This window comes from Lissotriton helveticus, chromosome 8, assembly GCF_964261635.1.
Source record: "Lissotriton helveticus chromosome 8, aLisHel1.1, whole genome shotgun sequence".
NCBI lineage: Eukaryota > Metazoa > Chordata > Amphibia > Caudata > Salamandridae > Lissotriton > Lissotriton helveticus.
The window spans coordinates 469,000,343-469,024,994 of record NC_136069.1 but is presented as its reverse complement, the minus strand read 5'-3'; the positions used below and the strand labels follow the sequence as shown (position 1 = coordinate 469,024,994).

The 24,652-nt window shown below is 46.4% G+C and overlaps 1 protein-coding gene across 2 annotated transcripts in view; it reads left to right on the top strand.

Annotated features, from left to right (window-relative positions):
* KPNA3 (karyopherin subunit alpha 3) overlaps positions 1 to 24,652 on the top strand; it is an 802,806-nt gene that overhangs the window by 557,671 nt on the left and 220,483 nt on the right. For both annotated transcript variants that reach the window (XM_078657369.1, XM_078657368.1), the window contains exon 13: positions 5,187 to 5,291. In XM_078657369.1, the coding sequence (XP_078513495.1) occupies positions 5,187 to 5,291 (105 nt within the window). The remainder of the gene's footprint in view (positions 1 to 5,186; positions 5,292 to 24,652) is intronic.

The following is a 24,652-nucleotide window of genomic DNA, read 5'->3' as shown; positions in this document are numbered from 1 at the left end:
GTGGGGCTTCGTGCCCATTCCACATGGGCTACGGCGGCTACTACTGCCCTGGGCCGGGGAGTCCCCTTGCAGAACATCTGTCAGGCAGCTACGTGGGCCTCGCTGCACACGTTCGCACGACACTACTGCCTGGACAGCCAAGTCCAGAGAGATGGCTTTTTCAGCCGTTCCTTTCTCCAGGACTTTCTGGTGTGATCATTGGTTCGCAGACCCACCACCGGGGTTGGTATTGCTGGGGTATCTATTCTAAGGTAAGGAATCGAATACTAACCTGTTTCTTTCAGATGCACAAGTTACTTACCTTCGGTAACGATATATCTGTAAGACACAGTAGTTAGTATTAGATTCCTTACCGCCCCACCCATCCTCCCCGTTCTGCGAACCAATATCTAGGGTTAAGTTCATCCCCTTTCAGGGCCCTAGTTTTTATGGCACCAGTGTTGGTTTTTATCATGTCTCTGCGTTTTCTGGCACGGAAAAGCTGTGTATAAGAACTGACGTCGGCGCTCGAGGGCGGCGTTTAAGTACTCCGGCGACGTCATCCCGGTGCCGACGAGGGACGCGGAGCCGCAGACGACACCTACCGACGCGCAAGGGTACTGCTACGCAAATGTTTCCGGATCCAGTCTGACGCCTGGGGATATTCTAAGGTAAGGAATCTAATACTAACTACTGTTTCTTACAGATATATCGTTACCGAAGGTAAGTAACTTGTGCCTTAGGGCTGGTAAGACCTGCTAGAGGACTGACTTACCTATATCTTGTGCAGTGCTAGTTGGCATGGCTTACAGGCAGTGTGCCATATCTTCTTTGTGTTTTTTGGGGTGTTTTTTTTTTTTTTTGCACAAGGCCATGCATACCATAATGGCAGTGTGCATGGCCTAGGTGATGGGTCACTAGGGGACCCTGTCTAGTTCCAGTGCCCTAGGTACCCATGTACCTTTTACTAGGGACTTGCAGGGGGCCTGAAGGGCCAATTGTGGATCAGTTTTAGGGAAAGAACTCTGGTACTTGAAACCTGGACAGCAGGGACCCATTACTCTACAGTCAGTTGCATCAAAAGCTAGGCAAAAGTGTGTGTGGGTGGGGTACTGCAACAGAACCCCATTTTCCTGCAATGGGTATTAATTTACCTGCCTCCTGTAATGGCCATTCCTGATCTCTAATAGCTGGTAGTTGTTTGGTTGATAATTACCTCTGTAATTGGTCTGATATTGAGCCTTCTGGAGTCCCCTTTGGCCTCCTTGTCGGGCTAAAAATGTCTGTGCTTATGTCTGATGAGTCTTCCCATTTGGTCAAAATGATGGGAATCCTCTTCGTTCTCCGAATCCAATGTGTCAGAAAAGGTCAATACCTTCCAGTTGTAACTGTTTGGGCCCTGATTCCCATCGTCATGGTATTGTTCTTGATAATGTTCTGCTAAGTAGGGATCTGTCTCTTTAAGTGTGGTGTACCGGATATCCTTTTTTTTCAGTTGATCTGCCTTTCTCTTTATTAGGTAGTCTGAAAATAACCCCAATTCTTTATTCACTTCCTTTAGTTTTTTCTTCACTTCATCTAAAGCATTCGCTCTTCTAAATTCTTTTGTTCCAATTCCGTCAATTCGCTCATTATTGTTTGGATCAGCTCCTTAGCTGTTTCCCCATTAACATCAGGTCATGTGAACAACAACCATTTTTCAAGAAACTTACATATTTGAACCAACAAGCCAGGAATGTTGCATATCCTCAAACCTTGTTCGATAACCTCTGCCCGAAAATATTCCTACATGAATTCCTCATGGACTTCAATCCTTTTGATTTTCTTTCGAAGGAAAATGTTTATTCATATCTTCATTGCTAGATTAATCCATGTGGGCTTAATTGTCAAATTGAGTATGATTACCTACCAATTTTGCAAAGTCCTCATCGGGAAATCTAAAAGTCTTGAGTTTCTCCATGTGTACTGGACACAACTAGTAAATCTAACCTATAAAAACAATGAGAGAAGACGGACAGTCCCGCACAAACAGGCTGTGGGTTAGTAAATTATAGAGTAATTTTAAAAATGTAACGAAATATACAAATATATATGGGCCAAGCGAACATGTATGTATGAAACAAGTGGTTTATTGGTTGATACAAATGGTAAAATAAATATGATTCCAAACCCTGTAATATATATTTTTAGAGTTTAAAGATTGAGCGGTGACAGTTGATAGCTTTCCACTTTCTGCCCGAAGATTGTAATGTTATCCTGGCAGCTCGCGTCACTCCACCAAGGCGGTATACGCTAGTCGTTGGACCAAGTTTTTGTCATGAAATACAGCCAAACCAGGTTGACCCTTTATCTGCACTCTTCCCCAAGTTCTTTTGTTTATTCTTACCCTGACCTAGCAGTGCTCTGCATCGGGAACATTGAAGGATTATTTATCTGCCATCTCTGCTTTCCTGCAGCTTCCTGATCAGCCTTCCCTTTCCGAGTCCCATTTTGTTAAGTTTCCTTTAAGGTCTGCAACACCTATTTTCTCCAGCTCCCTTCATTATGCCTCAATGAAACCTTTACTTTGTTCTTACCCTTCTAATGTGTGCTCCCTTTGAGCCGCTCTAAGGCGTCTTACCCTCAAGACGGCCTATCTGGTGGCAGTTACATCAACCTTGAGGGTCAGCGAACTGCAGGTGCTATCATCTCAGTCTCCATGCATCTTTCTTCCAAACAAACTGGTCTTTTGGACCCGAGCATTCTTCTTGCCGAAAGTAGTTACCCCTTCCACGTAGGCCTATCCTTTTGCCTACCCTTTACCTGCCGCTTCATCTCTCTAAGAAAGAGAGGAGACTCCATCGACTGGACCCAAAAAGAGCCTTGTCGTTCTACCTTGATGGCAGAAAACTGTTCAGGGTGGACGATCAGTAGGTTATGTCTGAGCTAAATAAAGGAAGGGCATGCAGAAAAAAAACATCTCCTGGTGGATTTTACTGCATTAAGGTCTGCTATGCATTGGCCAAGAAGCAACTCCCAGAGGGTGTGCCTGCTCATATCACTAGGGAAAAGGCTGCAACCACTGCGTTAGCATATGGAGTTCTGGTCCTGGATATCTGCCAGGCAGCAGCATGGGCCTCACTGCATATGTTCACCAAGCACTACTGCCTTAACAGTCAGGTCCGTTGAGACAGGCATTTTACCCGTTCGGTCCTGCAGTAGTTCCTAGTCTAAATCGAATTCACAAACCCACCTCCTGAGAGGTATTGCTTGGGTATCTAGTCAAAGATAAGAAATCTGCAGCTAGAAGTCTGTCAGATGAACAAGTTGCTTTCCTGTGGTCGACCCACCCATCCTCCCCATTCTACAAATTTATTTATATAGAGGGTTGCTCTCTTTTTAGGCCCCTAGTTCAACCCACCAGTGGTAGGTGTTCTTCGAAGCTCCATGCTCCTTGCATGGAAAGTCGTGAAAAGAAACAAATGTCGGCACACTGGGGTGGAGCCTATATATGTACCCCACGCGTCACTTCTGGCACGGACGATGACTCCACACACATCTGAACGATACTGCCTAATGCTCACAAAAAATTTCCAGATAGTCTGACGCCTAGGGAATATTCTAAGGTAAGGAATGTACGGCTAGATGGTCTCTACCAGGTGTTATCGAAGGTAAGTAACTTGTTAATCAAGTTGCTTTCTTTAAAATAATGGTTCTATCTGCCAGTGGCAAACATCCATTCACTCCTTCTTTTCACCCATCTTTTTTTAGTGTGTTTTTGCCTGATGGTTGCACTAAATTGTTCTCATGGCTTGGTTATGTGCTATATTACTGCTGTAAATAATATTATAGAACTGAAATCTTTGACTCCTGCTACATTCATCCACTTCTTTATTCACTGTCTTATGACGGTGGCTGCTGAAATAGCACAGAATCCATAAAAAACGAATTTATGGTAGTTTGAAATATGGCAGCAGACACAATATTTAGTCTACTGCCTGGTCTATTGAGTAAGTGTCCACCATTGTTCTTTGTAGTTACAGATTGAGACTTCAGTTTTGTTGTAACCTTGTGGGCTCCCCTTTCAAGCCCATGCATTTGTTTTCTTTGACTTTTCTTACATGGAAAAGATTCTTGATTATAGTCCTTACTTCTCATAGAAGAGCAAGAAAATTGCAAGCTCTTTTGGCAACTACTCATTTTACTGTTTTTTCAAAGGCATGAGTTACCCTCACATCTTCCCTTCCTAAGGTAATCCATTTTAACTGTCTGACCTGATTTCTGTGCCTTGGTTTTATCCTTCTGCTTAGTCTTGTAAAGGAGAGGTTTCACAGGTTGAGTTCTGGGAGGGATCTGAGCCATTATACCCATAGATATTCTTATTTTAAACTGGAGGGTATTTTTTGTTGGTTCTGAAGGACAACTAAGGGCAAGAAAGGTATGAAGCACACTGTTCACATGGAGTATCTCTGTGTGTAAAAGACTTGTGTTAGTGGGTAAAGCTGTAGGCCATCATTCCAATACAGTGACATCTCACCCTCCTCCTTGAAAGTTCCTGTATTACAGATTGTTAAAGGAATCTGCAGGAGCAATATTCATTTGAAAAAAGTGACTAACTTGTGGTGATGATCTTTCTGCTGGAAGTGACCGCTCCTGCATATTCCTTGAACCCACCTGCCTGCCGGTCTTCTCTTGAGGATATTGTGTAATTCTTTGTGAATTTCTGTTATATGCTCTGTTTTACTTCATCTTAGCGTTCCTATATGCATCTGTGACACAATTTCCAATATACTCTCAACTTCAGAGTTTAGTGTAGCCACCTGTCACCGGTGACCTGGGACTGCTTTAAAGTTTTCCAAATCCAGTCTGTCAACTTTAGAGGGTTTGTAGAAGGAATCCTATTGAGCCATAATTTCCTTCAGAAAGAATATTTCCAAAGGTAACCTGTTTTTCACAACTGTATATAGGAAATTCAGTTTAAAAAGCAGTTATTAGTAGGTGGAATATTAAATGTATTCAGATAATAAGCAGAACCCTTTAGTGATTGTGGCAGTATTAGGCCATTGATGACTTGCTAGCTACTTATTTTGGAACTACTAAAAAATCGTTATCTTGTACTCCACAAATTTTTAATATTTCTTTTTGTTCAAAACAATGATACCCTGTTCATGAAATTTTAACTCTCACTTTTAAAAATAGTTTTAAAGTTTCATTCTTTTCTATTGTAGGAAGCGGTGTGGTTTCTTTCAAACATCACAGCAGGAAATCAGCAACAAGTCCAGGCTGTGATAGATGCTGGTTTAATTCCGATGATCATTCACCAGCTGGCTAAGGTGAGGCTATAAAAACATTTAATCTTCTCTATATTTTCTGTAGTTTCTTGAAAAAGTGGCAGTCATCTAGTTTTAACCATCACAGGACAAAACTATTGAGTTGCTCACTCATTCAGTCTGTATAAAAAAAGTCAAAACCTTAGAAAAAAATTACAACACAGAAGAAACTAGAAAAAGCTTTCAAGCTGTTACATTGACCTTTTCCCAAACTACAGGAGTGAACTTATTCTAAGGAAATAATATCATAAAGAGAAAGGACAGGCTGGGTGGTAGCAAACAGAAAAGTGAGACAGTGAAAGGAGGTTCACGACCAGTGGGAGAGAAGTTGGAGAAAAGGACAAGCGGTGAGGGAAACTCTGATGGCGGGGATAAAGGAAAAGCAGCAGCTAGTGAAACTGGTAGCCAGCCATAATATCACTACAAATATCAACATGCAAATATATTGTGGCCATACTATTGATCAGCATCTCAGAAGTAGTTGTTATGGTCTCGATAAACCTGAAGGTTGATATTTTGACCACAGTATTGTGGCACAATACTGCAGAAGTTGACACCCCAATTGTTGAATGGGAAGTACAAGATTGATGTTAAGGTTTGTGAGATCAGGGAAATGGTTTGGATCTCTCCGGAATGGGTCAGGATAAATGCTTATCAAGTACAATTCCTTTGCATTCATACTAGAAATTCATACATTTCTGTCAAACTGAAATCTATGTATATAATTTATTTGCATTTTAAGAAAATCTAGGGGAAATTTAAAAAGGAAAAAAAGCTGAGTGACATTACATCTTTTTGGGTTGGCAGTAGATCACTGCAGTGTGTAAGAAGTATGCACATACATCAAAATGGGCGTAAACTCACCAGATTTAAATTTCAGTAGTAGTTTAAGTAATGTATCTTTACAACAAAACTCTAGTCAAATAAATTAGTATCAATTAACTCTTGGTGCTGTCACAAAAGAAACCAACTCCATTCTAAATTTAGACATAAGTCCAAGTGTTAAATATGGATATTTATACCAATAATTTGTGAAATAAAGCAAACAAATGTATTAAACAAGATTTCGCAGGAAGTCGTAAAATATGGCTATGCCACAGTTCCCTTTAACATGTGGTTTTCGTAATCATGACAACCCCAAATCTTTCAGCTTAGCTTTGCCATTGTCGATGCTGTGAGCATTAAGTGGCATGGAAGACCAAATGATGCAGTATTACCATCCAAGTTAGATAGCAAATTAGGCGAATTATGCGACAGATTTTTTTTACAGTATTTACTTCAATAATTTGAGCAAGAAAAAGCATGTTTGAGGTATGTGCGGCTGTGTGTATGCACAAAACATGTTGTGCATACTCTTGCCATCTAGTAGTAGGCTCAGATGTGTGCAAGTTGTTTTTTGTCGAAGAAGTCTTGGAAGTCACGAGCCAAAGTGACTCCTCTTGTTGATGGTAATGTGGAAGGTCATTGACTGCATTGTGAGATTTGATTCAGACGTGTGGTTAAGTGGTCCGGGTCGACACCGTTACGGTGCTCTCTTCAGTTCACTTCGTTCGGTTCTAAAAAAGACTCTTCATGACCATTGGGCTCATGGACTTGATGTCGCGCAGGAGTGGCAATGACATCACAAACCTCTTTGGTCCTCAGGACATTGAGGGGGGAACATCATCCTCATTCCTTGGCTGCATATGAGGAATCTTTCTCTGCTGAGGAAAGGGCTAGCACTGATCTGGAAATATTGGATCTTCTGAGAGCCCTGCAGTCTGTGAGTCCGGTACCCCTTCTCCCTAGACACAGCTCTCAAGGCGAGCAGCCTGCCACCTAAGGGGACACAGCCATTGTGGTGCGGCCGAGTCATGCCTTTGGCCCGCCTCTGCATCTGGGCTGGTCGGCACCGACAAACTACTTCAGATGCTATGCACTGTTATGGCTCGGCTCCAAACAAGCGCTCTAAGTCCCTTAGGTGCCAGCTACTCTTGACACTAAGCTGCACTTTAATGCAGACTACATGTGCCTTGGCTATGAAACCGAAGGCGCTCTCAGAGCTGAGACCTTCGGCATCAACCAGTAATATCCGCAGTCTGTACCGGCTTTGTCGAACTGATCCTCACAAGCTGCAAGAAGAGATTGACGCAATGCAGAAATACCTGGTCATTAATCCCCATACGTGCCGGATCCTTGCCCAGCCTCTGGGGTCAACTGCTACTCCAGCTTCCAAGTGCTAGCTGTCCTCTGAGGACACTTCTGGCATTCCGGTTGCAGTAAAACAGCGCAAGAAGCAGATTAGGTCGACCTGCCCTTTACTCCACTCAACCATCCCTCAGACTTCAACTTCCTCACCTACTTCTCATGGGGACTCCCTTGATTCCACACCCCAAGATTGGTCTCCACATTCTGACGTGGCTGTGCATGTGGGAGGGAATGATATGTACAACATCCCTGCACAGAGTGACCTATGGGACTCCTTTGATGCAGACCCACCCGGGGACACAGACTGATCTGTACTTTGGCCCTCTCTCCTCTGTACGATTCTACATCTTATCAGGAGCGACCTTCTTCATCATGGCCGACCTTCATATAGAGCCCTTACAGGAGGACTACCTCTTTAAAACCTTCTCCCCCACTCACTGCTCTATTCAACACCTCCCCATGTTTAAGGGCATGTTACGTCAAACTCCTGACCTCTTTAAGGACCCCGTTTGAGCCAGGGTCATCCTACTGGATCTCTCTACAGTGTTTGATACTGTCAACCATCTGGTATTAATACGCAGGCTGGAGAGTCTAGGAGTGGGGGGCGGAGTTGACCCTGGCCCTACTCACCTCATTTTTCACTGACCCGGAACAGAGGTTGTGTTGGGGTAACCTGACTTCTGAGGCCTTCTTCCTTCCATGTGGTGTCCCACAGGGGTCGGCCCGATCATTGACCCTGTTTAACATTTACGTGTCTCCTCTGGCTAGATTGACCAAAGCGCATGGCTTCGCTCTGATCTCGTACGCGGATGACACACAGATAGTGATATCTATATACACGAAGGTTGAAACCGTGGTGAATAGGTTCCATAATTGTATGAAACACATCATTGAATAGATGCATTCCAACCCCCTTAAATTGAACACCGAAAAAACGGAGGTGGTGGAATTTGGAAAAGGCACTTCCATTTGGAATCCCTCATGGTGGCCAGCAAATGCCAGGCATTGCCCTGTAGCCATCAGGAAGATCAAAACCTGGCTGTTTCCAACTATATCTGCTTAATCTCTGCCTAACACATACTAGTCAGAAAAAGAGAGCTGGTGCATAGGTACCTTAGAAAAAAAGGGTGGCCTGTAATCTGCCAACCAATGGCGCATTGCCTCATATCAGAAGTTAAGCAGAACCTGCTGGACGTGCCCTTTGATGGTCAGCACCTCTTTGGCCCTCAAGTAGACCAAATGTTAGAAAAAAAAAAAAAAGGATACAGAGACAGCTAAAGCGATGGGAGCGCTCACACCTGCTCCTTTCGCCGCACCCCCTATTGTAGAGGCTCGCAGACTACCTCCTGTGAAGCTTCTTTGTCTTACTAGTGCACCCAGGGACACCAGTCTTCTATCGGGGAATACTTTAGAGGGTCCTACAGGGGCAATGATTCCAAAGGCACACACTTTCCATTAAAAATGATTTTTTTTTTTTTGCCTGTAGCTTTTGACCCTGTGGACAGGGTTACAGGAAACTTTGCAGGCTTCTTAGTATGGCAGGTAGTTGGAGATACCCAGTGTAGGTATATTAGGTTTCTTAAAGATCCAATTGGGGTAGGAGGAGATTAGGTGGGAGAGGACAAATGTAAAGTTCAGGGGTCAAAAAGATTTTTTATGTTTACTAAGAAGTTTGGCACTGTTTGATGGATGTGCAAGAAATTTTACATTTTTGACCTTTTAGTATATTTGGGGGTGTCGGTGCCAGGCACGGAGTCAGATGGAGGTGAGGGGAAAAGTGTTCATTTGCTAATAACATTGTCATTACGTGATGAATCTGCACAAAATCTGGCAAAAACTTAAAGTTTTGGGTTTTGATTGGTATGTCAAGTTTTGTATTAATCCATTTGGGGGAATATATTTTCAGTTACTTATAGCTTTAGCATTATTTGATCAGTCTGTAGCAAATGTTTGCAAGTTACAGCCAGTGCAGGTATTTTCAGGTTTTGTGCAGATCTAATTGGCAGATAGAGGGGTCAACGCATTTTTGATTTAGTAACAACTTTGCATTGTATGATGGATTTGCATGATATTTTACAGAGACTTGCCATGTTTACCCTATTACTTTTGGGACTGAAAGTAGTCTGGATATGCATAATAAATCTGGCCAGTGTCATAAATCCACAGAAAATGGGACAGACCTTTTGCAGATTGAGCTTACTGTTGGTAATGTCAAGATTTGAGCAGCTCCATCATGGGAGCGAAGATATATTGCAAGGCATTTGAAGTTTCATTCACTAATTCCTTTGCCATTGTTCAATTAATCTGCATGACATTTGGCAGCTAGCACAGTGTACCTGCTGCAAGGCAACCCCCCTTTACAGAGTGTAATGTGGTTGGACAGTCTGCTGAAGGCTGTGCACAGAATGGGTTGGATTTAGGCCCAGATCTCTGTACTGGGGTGAATGTATGACATTGTTCTTCATTCTGTCCATCAACTGTTGTTTTTGCATTTGTCACCCCGAGTGGGATGGGTATGCTCAGACGTGAGTCCCATGCTCTCCACACCACTGGAGTTAAGCTATCCTGGCTGATGACGGCTGATAGCCAGAAACCGGTCCTAGGATGCTTGATTCCGGTCCAGGAAAGACATGGCTTGGCGATTCGGGCTGGACTGTTTCCATGAGGCACAGGGTCAAGGCTGATTTGCATATGTCCATGTCTGAACTGGGGTGGTGTGGAGTGGAAAAAAACGATGGATTTAGGCCCAGATCTCTGTACTGGGGTGAATGTATGACCGTGTTCTACATTCTGTCCATCAACTGTTGTTTTTGCATTTGTTGACAACGTAAGCAGTGACAAATAAGACTGCAATAACAACTTTGGCTTCTAGTACCCAATTGACTACTATTACCAAGGCTTTGCCTCAAACACTTAAGTTTTAATTTTCCCTTGTCATATTTGGTGTCCCCAATTAGAATTACACAAGAGCCACCGTAGCCGCTGTTGGATGAATCATCATCTAAGTTTGGGCATGAATGTTTTTCAGAGCAAGAATCTGATGATCAACTAACCTCTGTCTAGAATTATGTACACTAAGGTGGAATGTCTCGTGCTGAAATGCTGCATGATCTGGCATAAAAGTTCTTGATCATTCGGATGATGAACATAAGCCATGTGGCTATCAAGAACCTACCTACTATGGTCAGCCTACAGAAATCCTTCCCTCACTGTCTCTTCATATGCAGATGGTACATGTGCCTAATGGCACTTAACACTCAATTAAATTGTCGATGGAGGGTTTTTACAGCGGACTACCTCTACACATCAGATACAGCCAGCAGATTTTACATTGCAACCAATAGAGCCTCCCAAACTGCATATGGGCCTTGCACTAAAATTGTTGCTCAAGCGGATCTGGTCACTCAACCTCAAGAAACCTCAAGAGCATGGCAGAGACATTGGGCATGACAGGCATTCAGAAGTATGTGATCAAGATATGGTTGACTACCAGACTTACAGTGATTTTGATGCTTAGCAACCACAAACCAAGATCTGGAATTGGATGATTATCCAAGTGGTGCAACCAATTCCAATGCAGAAGCTCTGCCCCTAATGTGTACGCCTTCCACTTGTTAGTGTACAGAGCACATCAAAAATGTAACTTGCCTGTGTCAACTTTGGAGGAGAAAACTTTTCTTTTAGAATTTAAAGTTGCTGCCAAAAGGTCAATCCGTAATATTCCAGTTTTGAATTATATAAGGGAGGAGGGTCTCATGCATCTGTAAAATTGGAACCACTCTAGTTTCCAGAGAAGAAATTCCAAGCCCCCAACACAGCCCCTGCATCTCTAACTAACCAACTGGAAACACTGTCATTTCAGCAGAAGTACAGCAGAGATCAGGTAACCCTGCCACACCATGTCTGGTTTCAGTAGATAAAAAGGGGAGTCTTGACAAAAATAGTAAGACTTGCTAAAGCAAGTAACATGCTAGCTCGGTATTATCAACAACTGTAGAATGACACATCTACATTCCTTAATAAATTATCTGATGACTGTAAAGAACAAGCAAAAGCTGTTGAGGGAGAAGGAGAGGGAACATAGGCAGCCCTTAAAGATGCATCCTTTCACACATTCAATACGACCTTCAGACAGGTGCCATATTATGAATTGTGTGGCTTCGCTGTACTACCTTTAGACCCGAAATCCAGTCATGGGTAATTGATACTTGGTAAACATGTAGGCGATGTTCATCAAATAATCAAGACCATATGCTTACAGACTAATCACTAGGAGTTCTGCAATGGAGGCAACAATACTCCATTTATCGTTTTATAAAAGGCATCAATTTGGCCAGAGTGTTTTCAAAGTTTTTCCTTTCATCTCTATAGGCAGGGCTTTTCTTCACAAGTTCACAACACCACTGCATAGGCAACTATAAGGAGAAAGGCAAAAGAGAAAATTGGGGCCCTCCTACTGACAAGTAGCAAGAAAGTTGTTGAATCTGACTCCCAATACATCTTGCCCTTTTCATCAAGCGAGCCAGTGGGAGGAAAAGGGCAAAAACAAAATTCAAGCATGGAGGATTACATGGGATTGTTGAGTGCTAGATGTAGTGATTTAGTCATACAGTAATTTGCACTGTTGCCACCAATAGCCCTGCCAAGCAAAAAATACCATTGCGATGTGAAAGTCTTAAAATGGCAAATAAAGGGGGGAGGAGCTACGTGCCTGACTAAGATGGCTGCGTGAGCTCTCGGCTCCTCCAGGACCGTCCCCCAGCCTCATCATCCTGAGCATTATCCTGCCACCTGAGCGTGGCGGCCATCGCCGGAAGGTGCGCGGTGCACCTAGAGCCAAGTCTGCCACCCCGGGGGGCGCTGGAAAGCCGAGATACAGGCGGCGCGGTTTTGGGACTGAGGCCGTGGCCTGGCGTGGAGGAGCGGCCACCACGAAGAGTGAAAACAGCGGGAGCTCAGACCGGAAGTCGCCGGTCAGGGTCCGCCTATGGGAACCAGCAACTGCAGGATGCAGCGGAGGTGAGCGGCGGTGGGTGAGCGGTGACTGCAGTGGTGGAGAGAAAGCCCCCCCCCTTCCTCACGCTGCCATCTGAAGGCAACCGGGCATAAATTGGAGCCCTTTGGAGTCACCGCAGAAGTGGGGGTGGCTGAGGAGAGACCGGAGCGGCGGCAGGCTGCACCCTGAGAGGGGACTGGGGGTGAACTGAGCCCGTGTCCTTTGGCCCTCGCTTCGCCCCCCCTCCCCACGTTGCCGAAGGTCGAAGTGGAGAGGGGTGAAGAGGCCAATAATCAGGCCTTGCTCTCTGTGTGAGGGGGTTCCGTGAATGGGCATTTAGATGATGTGAAGTGCCTCCTGCCTGCACATAGGCCTGTGTAAAGAGACCCGAGGGATAGGGCCCCCCCCCCTCTGGGGGCGGTGGAAGTGGTGCGATTGGCAGTGCCAGTGCTAGTAGTGGGGATGCGATTTACATACAGAGCCGTCCTCGCGGGGATTCGGGCGGACGGGAGACCCATATCGCTCTGGTTGTCTGCTCCTGGCCCCCCGGCGAGTCTCACCCTATTGATCCTAAGAGGACTGGTGGACATTTGCACAAGCCCTGGGTGGAATTGAAAAGCTATATCCTTCAACCAATCCTCGGACTGAGGCTCGTGAGCGGTGCGAGCAGATCAAGTTATGGCGACCAAACTGGATAGCGAGAGGCACTCATCCAGGGTATCGAAAGGGCTTAAGCAGGTGCAGACTAATAAGTTGGATCGCTACACTATGCCGAAGGGTTCCCTATCTGACTCGAGGCACGGCACAGTGGACAGAGGGGATTCATCAGGCCTGGTGGTGGAATTGACGCTGCTTGATGTCATGGCGGCAATAGAGGGGATCAAGTCTTCCCTGGGGTAACAGATGGAAGCGCTGGACACTAAGCTGGACACGGTGTTGATAGAGGTAAACCGAATACGTGCAGACCGTACCAAAGTAAATGAAAAGGTCAAATCTCTGGACATCAAAACCGCTAGTTTGGTGGAGGACGTGGCAGAGCTGCAGCAGGGAGTGTGTGATCCTAAACTGTCTCACGACCAGGCGGAGCATAAGCTGGATGAATATGAAGGGAGGGCTTGGTGCAATAATATCTGAATCCTAGGAGTGCCCGAAAAATCCGAAGGCCTGGCACCCGACCTGTTTGTGGAAGAATTGATTCTCCAGCATCTTAAGCCTAAGGGGATTGGAATATTCTTTACAATCTAGCGGGCGCATAGGGTTCCGGAGGAAGACCGAGGCCCGGAGCGTCCCCCGTGACCCATGATCGCCAGGGTCCTGAATTTTAGGGACAGAGACGCTATCCTGCAGGCTGCCCGTCTGGGAGGACCCCTACGGTACGAGAATGCCACACTCTATTTCTTTCCGGACTTTACTCAACTAGTACAGAAGCAGCGCCGGAACTTTCTGGCAGTCAAGAAAAAACTGCGAGAGAGGAGGTACAAATACGCCATGATGTTCCCGGCGCGTCTAAGGGTGGAGGCTGGGGAAAGGGCATGGTTTTTTGATAATCCGGACATCGTATCAGACTGGGTTGACAGCCGTCCCCCTGAGTCCCAAGCCCAAGATGGGGTGGAAGCCACTGAAGAACAGGATTAAGTCAGAATATGATTGTATGGACTGTCTGGACTCTGTCAGGTATTGGATGGATGCACTATCGCTGGCCTGGTAAGATCCTCCCGGGAAGCTCGGAACTGTATCCAGACATGCGAGCTCAGATGGACAATTGTGTTTCTTGAGTGCGGGGTTGGGGGGGGTGGGAACGGGTTGCCGGCACCCTCCCTCTTTACTACCTTTAGTAGTATTGTAGTTTTTGTCTGTAGGTCGACAGGCACTCTGCTAGTTGAGGATGGGTACGCTGTGTGCAGGGAGGGCGGGTGGAGGGTAGGGGTTGTATTGCTTTTTGTGTTGATGTTAGTCATGTTTGACTCTTTGGTTTTTTCGACACTAATGAACAGCAGCGCAGGGCTAGACTCTCATTTACAAAGGCGTTGGGTCGCTTTGTTGCGACCTCGCACTAAACAAGAATTAGGGGTCAGAGTGCTACCTTGGAACGTGAATGGCCTGGGGGACAAGATTAGCCAATTTATTAGAAGGCACACTCCAGATGTAGTCCTTTTACAGGAAACACCTCGTTGGAAATAAACGTATGGCTTTACATAGAGGAGGGTATAAGCTAGTAGAGCACACTGGATTGACTTCAGGGTCGCGGGGTGTTGGCATACTGGATAAAAACTCATTCCCCTTCACTATCCGGGCAACGTGGGCAGATATATTGGGGTGTCGGGCCAATGGAAAGGGAAGACTGCCACATTTATGTCGGTCTACGTCTCACCAGGCTTGCAGACAGACACTTTCAAAGACATAAGTACAATTTTCCTCTCACTCCCAATGGGTCTTCTGATACTAGGGGGGATTTCAATGCAGTAATGTCAGGAGAGCTTGATCGCCACCCACCGCGTGCACTTAGATCCGCTCTGAGTTGGTTAAAGAACTTCACAGAGACAATGGGGCTAGTAGATGCGTGGAGGACACACAACCCAGTTAGGTCACAATACACCCATGTGCCAAACGTGCACAATAGTCTTTCTCGTATAGACTATGTCCTCGTCCCGGCGATGCAGGCTCAGACTATACAGGAAGTTAGGCACCTAGGTCGGGGCATATCAGACCACTCCCCGGTGTGGCTACGAATTGGGTTAGAGCAGATGAGCGTTGGTAGGGTGGCTCCTCTCAACCCCTGGTACTTTAAGGACCTGCCCACTTGTAAGAACGTAGTCAAAGCCGCAGACAATTACTTTCGGGACAATGTGGGCACAGTGGATTCTGATCAAACCCTGTGGGAGACCTTCAAAAAAGTCATCCGGGGAGAAACTCTCTCCCTGGTTGCGGGTAAAAAGAAAGACAGACAGGCGGATATTGAGAAGGCAGAGGAGGAGGTGGTGAAGCTGGAAGAAGATTTAGCCAACACAGTAACCCCTGAAGGACTCCACCTCCTCAAGCTGAGGCCTGACGAGTTTAACAGCATTGCCAGAGATAGAGCTAGGGCGCAGAGTAGAGAGGTCCAAAGTAGGATATATGAACATGGGGATAAAGCTAGGAAACTTATTGCGTGGTTGGACAGGAGGGAGTGGGCGCCGCGATTGGTGCCGGAGGTGCAGGGAATAGACTCCATTCCCACAACAGACCCGCAAGAAATAGCAGATAGTTTCGCGGGATATTATCAAGGGGTATATAGCCCGACGGGGAGATACACCGAGGAGGAGAATGGTGAGCTGCTCAGGGACATAGGGTTTCCCGTACTCTCAGAAGAAAATGTCCAATACTTGGAATACCCGCTGACAGATGATGAGGTGGCGCAGGCAATTAGGGGGGCGAACTCTGGGAAAGCAACAGTACCTAACAGTATTCCCATTGAATTATACAAATTGACCCCGAATAAACTAGCGCCCCATATCCGCGCAATGTGGCTCGAAAGTAAGGACAAAGGAATACTCCCATATGATCAGCGAGTTGCCAATATAGTTGTAATATACAAGGACGGCAAACCCAGGACCAGCTGTGCCTCATACAGGCCAATTTCACTATTGAATGTGGAACCTAAGGTCCTAACGAAATTGCTGTTGACACGTTAAGTCAAAGTCATAAGCACCCTGGTGCACCCTAATCAATCGGGCTTTATGCCACACCTTAACACGGCCCTTAACCTGCGTAGATTACACGGAGTGCTCGGCAGAGCTCCCACTATACAGGAGCCAGCCGCAGTGATATCGTTAGACGCTACCATGGCGTTTGACATGGTCGAGTGGCCCTACTTATTTGCGGTCTTGCGCAAGCTGGGGTTTGGCCCGGAGTTTACATGATGGGTTTGTCTTTTGTACTCCGGCCCCATGGCCCGAGTAGTGGTTAACAACCACAAATCTGCAGATTTCCAGTTCAGGAGAGGGGCACGCCAGAGATGCCCCTTGTCACCGCTTCTTTTTGCATTGGCTCTGGAACCCTTGGCTGCCTGGATCAGGCAAGATCAGGTAATCCGGGGAATGAGCTGGTCGCTTGATTGGGAGGATAAGATATCTTTATATGCAGATGATATCCTACTCTACGTAACTTCCTCCAGAGTGTCGCTAAATGGTCTTCTGGACATACTGGCTACATTCTGGAGGTACTCTGGTTTACTGTTAATTGGTCCAAGTCAGTGATTTATGCCATCCACGGGGACCCACCCAAAATTCCATCAAACTGCCCAATCCAGATTGCGCCCGAAGGCTTTCTGTATCTCGGCATATATGTGACGCTGGACTCGAGGCTCCGATTTGCTTGTAATTTGGATCCTCCCATGCAGCGCCTTAAGAGAATTAGCACACTGAAGATCCCTTCCCCTCTCTTTGTTAGGAATAGCGGTCCTGTTTAAAATTATGGCCTTCCCTCACTTCCTATATGCGCTACAAAATGTGATGGACTCGGTCCCAGCATCTTACTTCAGGGACGTGGAGAGCCTCCAAAGGCAACTCCTTTGGGAAGGTAGACCTCGTATAGCGCTTTCTAAACTATTAATTGGTACGACGGGGGGAATCAGCCTTCCAGACCTTAGGAAATATTATTGGGCGCCCTGCTTGCGGCTATCAATCATGGGGTATATGGCCGTCCGGATGATCCGGGATATGCTATGGACAGGTGGCTGCTCCCTGGAGGTGACTATAATAAAATTTTGTATGCCAGGCCTCGTAGATTTCCCCTGACTGGACCTACGGTTCATTCCACCCATGTATGGCATGCAGTTAATAGGAACAAGCAATGGGAAAATAAACTCACTCTGGCTAGACCACTGTGGGGATCGGAGAAACTTGGGAGCCTTTGGCATACTAAGGGGTTTGATAAATTGGGATAGCTCGGATAAGACGTCTGGGAGGGGAGAGGGGGGGGGGGGTACAGTCCTTTCCTTTGCCTCACTGAAAAAACAGTATGGTTTGGCTGATACCGAGCATTACAGATATCTCCAGGTCCAGCATGCCTTACTTTCCCAGATAACGAGGAATGCCATGCTCTCTAGCTTCCCCTCTGGAGGATAGAATATTGGACGGACACCTTCCCGAAAAGACCATCTCCCTCATCTTCAAGGAACTAATTAATAATATGGCGGATCCGTTGCAGGCCCTCAAGGGGAAATGGAATAGTGATGGGTTTGAACTTGATGAGGAGGACTGGCAGGTGGCGCTATCATCACCACGGGAGGTCGCAATTCCTGCCAGATTGCGGTTAATACAGCTTAAAATACTCCACAGAACATATGCGACAGGTCCCTGACTGGTCCAGATGGGGAAGACGGAAAGTGCAGAGTGTAAAAGAGGGTGTAGAAAACCAGGGACGTTCCTCCACATACTGTGGGAATGTCATTACATACAATCATATTGGAAACACATACATGAGACCCTGCTGGTAGTGTTTGGGGGGGTACACTTGCAACCAGAGGCGCGAAGGTGTATTCTCAACATTTGGGAACCCACAGATCTGAATACCAATGCAATGCAATTGGCAACCCTGGCATACATGATCACGAAAAGGAATATTGCGCAGTTGTGGGGTTGCTCCAACCGCCCCACCTAAGGATGTGGGAGGAAGATCTAGACTGGAGTATGTATAGGGAAAAGTCGGTCTATGTGGCCAGAGGATGCCCTGGGAAATGGAGTAGGGTGTGGGGAGCGAGGAACCACTATAGAGGTGACATTTGCGCCCCACCGACTCGACAAGTTGATATAGGCACTCTAGAATCCCCTTGATTTAAGTACCTCATTAATTCTGATTGTTATTGCAATTTCAATGTCGATGTGAAATGATGTGGTCCCTGGCCTAAATGTAACTGTTGTGATATATGTCGGAAGTGTTTAATAAAAAGAATTATAAAAAAAAAGGCAAATAAAAAATATTGCTGAAAGCTGCAATTGAGAGAGTATCACCACAACGAAACAAACCTGGGGTTCTATTTAAGGGTTTTCATTATTCAGAAAAAGAAGAGGAAACTAAATATATGTGTGTGTGTGTGTGTATATATATATATATATATATATATATATATATATATATATATATACATGTGTGTGTGTGTGTGTGTGTGTGTGTGTGTGCACTTAGTCTGAATGCTAACACTTTGGGCTATGCTGCAACCCATAAACAAAGATTTGCTAGCTCCTATAGATGTTGAGGATGCTTACCTTCATCTGCCCATCCATCACAAAACACTTTTGGCCTCATGTTGGCACCCATGGTATTCAAAAAATAGTTGGCACCTGTTGCCGCTTACCTGCGCCGTCTATGGATAATAGTATGTCCATATCTTGACGACTTACTCATTCAAGAGACTGTTATCAAAGCAAACCTTGCATGCACCACTATATCAAGCAATAAATCATCTGCAACAATTAGCCCTTGCTCAGTTATAAGAAGTTGGTACTAGTATCAACAAAACAAATGCAATCCTTGGGCGTAAACATTTGGACCAACTGCTTAAATGCTTTCCCATAACAAGAAAAAGGGATGAAGTTGAGTCTCTTACTACACAGAGAGGACCACAAAAAGGGGAATAATAGTAAGAAAATACAAAGTTCTTCTGAGAATCCTTTCAAACTGTACTCCTCTCATACCACAAAGTTATCCAAGAAATAGGATCAACTAGACAAACAGTGGAGACAAGTAAATGTCCTCTGGGGCCATTTGATTCAAGTCATAAAAAGGATGAGACCTGCCATGCTTTGGTGAAAAGAGTAAGCCAGGGTCTATGGAGGTCTAATTTCAACCACCTATTCCCCAACGACAGTTTGGGACCACACTTAAAGAACCTCTTGGGAAGCAGATTATGGTCTGTGCTACAACAAAAGCTGCACATAAATATGCACATAAACTTGATTTGATTTGAAGGCCTTTCTATCCCTCCTACAATAAAAGGATGTCAAAATGAGAATGGACAGCATCACTGCTTCATAGCAAAATGATCCTAATGTCCCCTGTATGACAGAGACTGTTCTGGTTCACACATCTTTGGTGCCTTTAAGTTCTGACCCTGGTCTATTTTAAGGAGATCCCTTTCTGTTGTCCAAGAATTAGGGTTCGATTCTACACCACGACCATTAATCTCTACACTAGACTACCTGGCTGCTATAGACCTAGGAATAGGCCAGGATTAAAACAAGGATACAGCAGGAGAATATTCAACCTGTCATAGAATGAAATAGGTCGACATGTTCAGCCTAGTACCCTAGGATATGGTATCCCTGCCACCTGCATTCAAGCGGAACAGGACTAGATTCCATCCCGAGTTTGTGCCAAGGTAAAGCTGAAGCTAGTTTCCGGACTTCGTGGGTAAACCTCTACCAGTTGACTCCTGATAGTGGTACTCCACTCCAACTACTGATATGTATAGCATTCATTTTTGATTTGTTTGTACCTCAGTGCTTTTACTAAACACAACCATATTACACTCTTCACAAGGTCCTGAAGAAAGCGGTCATACCACTAAGGAGGGCACTAGGATGAAACATGTTTCATTCTATGACATGTTGAATACCCCTCTGTTGTAGCCTAGTTTTAATCCTGGCCCAGGGATGCCCCTATAAGGTTTGTAGAGCACCCTGGAGTTAGTTTTATCTCACACTTATTACTCTTTTTTCACTCCACCACACACTGCTCACCTACAGATTTCTTAAAAGGAAAACATCCCTGAACTCCTCTCTCTGCGAGGGGGTTGTAGCCTGCATTATGACTAGGTTCATAATGCGAGGAGGTTAATCTACGATGAAGCATGTCACCCTCGGGTGAGTGAGGGAAACTGTCCTTAAATAGGGACATCCCCGTAGCCCTCCTCCACACTCTATAGACCCAGGGGCCATCTTTGTGTTTTTGTTTTTTCCCCCCACAGCCCTATTTAGTGGCTGAACAAGCGTTACACTCCATGTTAAGAGATGTTTAAAATTTTATATTGACAATATGAAAGAGTTCCAGAAAATGATGAACCAGTTTCTCATACGGAAATTCAATCAAAGAATCACTTCTTTTTAGAAGCAAAGAATAGCCATATGAATGATCTCTTGTTTATCTTTGTCATGCCTAGGCTGTCAGGCCTCTGAGGCATAAAGTTGTAGCTCAAACTATGAGATACATGGCAGCTACAGTGTTTGCTGGAGTGCCTTTGGACATCTGCAGAGAAGCGACCTGGTTGTCAACGCACACTGTCACCAAACACTGTTTTAGATGACCAGTCATTGGCTGAGACAGCAGTGGGGCAAGCAATATTGTGTTTCTCTTTCAGGGAAATCTGTTTGAAATCAGAAGTACTTAATAGTCGCGCCCACATGTGTGGAGCACTCCTTTCAAAGCCACATTTGTATAGTATCTTCACTTTACTTCGTAAAGGCCAGTAGTTAAATGTGACAAAATTGTACATTTTTGTAGCCATCACACAATTCCATTAATTATACTTTAGAAGATGGATACAAAAAAAACAGTCTTTAAAAGGCACTGAAATAAGAGAAGTGGCATTTGCAAACCCTTTTTATTCACTTCTAAAGGACAAGACAGAGAAGGAAAGGGCAATTTAACTTCATAGGTTGTAGCAATGTAAGCGAGACAATATAAAGCTGCACCTTTATGGGCACCTTGACTTCCAGTGTCCCATCATGGCCTGTGGATTGCAGTTGATTCAATAATTTTACCTGGATCCTGGAGCACAGAGCTCTGCCTTTTAAAGTGTTTTTTCTTATTACATTCAATTTAAAACAACTTTAAAAGTGGTACACTCAACATTCTTTAAGACGGAGAGTATTTTCTGAGGATTTCCAGACAGGAAATATTTGTTCGAGGCATGTGGGCTGCTGAATTCATTGCTATAGCATAGATCGCCGCCTAGTGTTGGGTCCGGATGATTGCACATTGTTGTCCTGGAAGAGTCTTCGAAGTATCACGAGATAGGTGGCTCCTCCCCTGGACTACAGTGCGCATGGGCATCGACTCCATCCCCAGATTGTTTTTTTCCGCCATTGGGTTCGGATGTACTTTCGTTCTCTCCAGTTCGGAATCGACAATATTCTCGAGGCCAAAAGGCCTTTTTCTCTTCTCGTCGGTATTGTTTGCTTTCGGTGCCCGGTTCTGTTCGGACTCGCCTCCCGAGATTGACATCCAGGGAGTCACGTGACTCTTTGGTGCTCGAGGCCCAGTCGACGCAGCAAGACCCTCGACGACGCGACATGGAACGGAGCCCGTTCAAGAAGTGTCCCGCGTGCGGATCGAAGTACCCACACATCGACGTCCACCTGGTGTGCAACAAGTGCCTGTCGCCGGACCACGATGAAGCCAACTGTATGGCTTGTTCCCGGTTTCGTTCGAAGAAAACGATTCGGCTTCGGCACGTGGCGCGCATGAAGGCCCGGCAGTCGGCCCCGGCACCGGTCGACATCTTCGACAGCGGAGCAGCGGACGAACACGATGTTCAGCTGCAGATTTCACCTCCAGCGGAAGAAATCGACTACGACTATCAAGTGGATGTCGAAGGCCTAGACGTGGAAGAAGTCGTCGACGAGGTAGGAGACGACGATGAGGCCTATGGGGCCATGGAAGATAGCTCAGAGGAAGAGCTATGCCCGTTCGAACACTTACGAAGGCTCAGGTCAAGGGATCGCCTATCGGCCTTACCCAAGACCTTCTACCAAAATCCACGGCCCCGCCTCCCGGCCCGGCTACGGACACTTCGACGGAGCCGCCATTACCGAAAACGAAACCAAAAGTAAAACCTTCGGTGTCCACACTACCTAAAGTGGTTCAAACGCCTTCGAAACCGAAACCTTCTGCTCCACCGTCGACACCCTCGTCTTCCGAGGTGTCGGACCAGCCCAGGCCGAAAAAGCCTGTCGACCCGGCGAAGTCGGTGAAATCCGTCCAGCCAAAGCAGACCAAAGACGTCGAGCAGAAGCCCAAGAAGGCCGTCCAGCCGCAGTCGAGCAAGGGCGTCGAGCCGAAGTCCTGAACGGGCGTCGAGCCGGAGCCAAGCAAAGGCGCAAAGCCGAGGGCCGCAAAGGGCGTCGAGCCGAAGACCAGCAAGGGCATCGAGCCAGACATTGGTGCCCCTAAAGCGGCTGCCCAGGACGCCAACACGATCAAGCCTCGGACCGAACAGGCCAAGTCATCGACGCTCGAGTCTTCACACGTTGGTGGACCGAGGTCGTCTGTCATGTCGGCGAAGCAGTCCGCTTCCTTCACGAAGCAGGTCTCGGACTCCCTCAAGCGTATCAGGGACAAGGCTTCGGCAGAAGACCCCAAGACACCTTCCGCACCGAAGCAGTCGGTCCCCACCTCCAAGTCATCGACGCCAATCCTCTTCACGTTGCCGCCGAAGGTAGCACCGAAGGCCTTCGCACCACGGGCGGCGCCCGAGGCGAACTTGCAGAGTGCTGTGGGGTCGACGCCTACTCTCCCGGCTGGGGGCTTGAAGCATAGACCACCATTAATGGAGGAACAGTCAGAACGTTTCATCGATGCCGACACTGGGAAGCTTACGCTTTACAAGCGGAAAATTACGGCGACGACGCCTTTGGAGTCGTACACCATTCCTTTAAAGCGCAAAAAGCCTGCTTCGGATTCACCAGTCTTAGTCGAACCACTGACTCCTCGGACTCAGAGAGTTGCCACGCCCTCGCCAACTTATTCAGATGCCGGGGATGCTGGGGATCAGGATGAGGAATACAGCTTCCCCGCCCACACATATCCTGAGGAACAACAGGACGCATGGGTGGACACAGGTGACCAGGGGGATCAGCAACCCGCCCTTGACCCTCAGATATACAATGTCAAGACCTCTCCCACTGAAGATTCTGCGGCATTCAATGCCTTGATTGAAAGGGCGGCAAAGAACCACGACGTTGAACTGCATGCTGACCCTGTGGAGGTGGACTTCCTCTTTGACACTTTTTCAACAGCTGAAAAGACTGTGAAAACCCTCCCAATGCTAAAAGGGGTCCTCAAACATGCTGCGGACATCTTCAAAGAGCCCACACGGGCAAGGGTGGTCAACCCTAGAATTGAGAAAAAATACCGACCGGCACCTGGCGATCCCACCTACATCAAGGGCCAGTTGCCATTGGACTCCCTGGTCGTTTCTAATGCCCGCAAAAGGGCGAATTCGCAAACCACAGGTGAAGCTCCTCCCCCGGACAAAGAGTCCAAAGTGCTAGAAGCATCGGGAAAGAGAGTAGCAGCTCAGGCGGCCAATATCTGGCGTATCTCTAACACGCAGGCACTCTTGGCTCGGTACGACAGGGCACACTACGACACACTAGAGACCCTGTTGCAACATCTCCCAGACCAATATAAGGAGGCTGCGGAGATGCTTATCCAGGAAGGGAAGCTCATCTCCAACGCTTCAATTAAGTGTGCACTATAGACGTTGCGGACACTGCAGTCAGGACGATTAACACCAGTGTGATGTTAAGACGGCAAGTATGGCTCAGAATCTCCGGATTTAAGCCTGAGATCCAAACTACCATCCTCAACCAGCCAGTTAACCCTGACAGATTATTTGGTCCTGAGGTGGATACCACCTTGGAAAAAATTAAAAAGGATACCGATCTCCAATCCCAACAGTTTCGGGGGAGCACTTTTCGTCGCTCAGGCAATAGGGGTGTTTCCAGAGGCCAAATGTCCCAGCAAACACAATTCAATAAAGGTGGGGCGCAATCCTCTTACCCCAAACAAAATAGAGGAGGTTATCAGGGCAACAACGCCAAGGGCTGTCGGGGGGAGACTCCAGCAGTTTCTACCAGTCTGGAAATCCATCACCACAGACAGGTGGGTCAGGAAACTTATCCAGTTCAGTTATTGTTTGGAGCTCACATCCACTCCACCCAACATACCACCAAAACACTGTCCTATGTCCACAGAGCATTTGCACTTATTGCAGCAGGAGGTTCTTGTCATGCTGCAAAAGGGCGCTATAGAGCTCGTTCCAGCAGAGGAGGAAGGCACAGGGGTGTACTCCCTGTACTTCTTGATCCCAAAGAAGGACGGGTCCCTCAGGCCTATTCTCGACCTCCGGCCCCTAAACCAATACATCCTCTCGGAACACTTCCACATGCTAACGCTGCAGCAAGTTCTTCCGTTACTCACT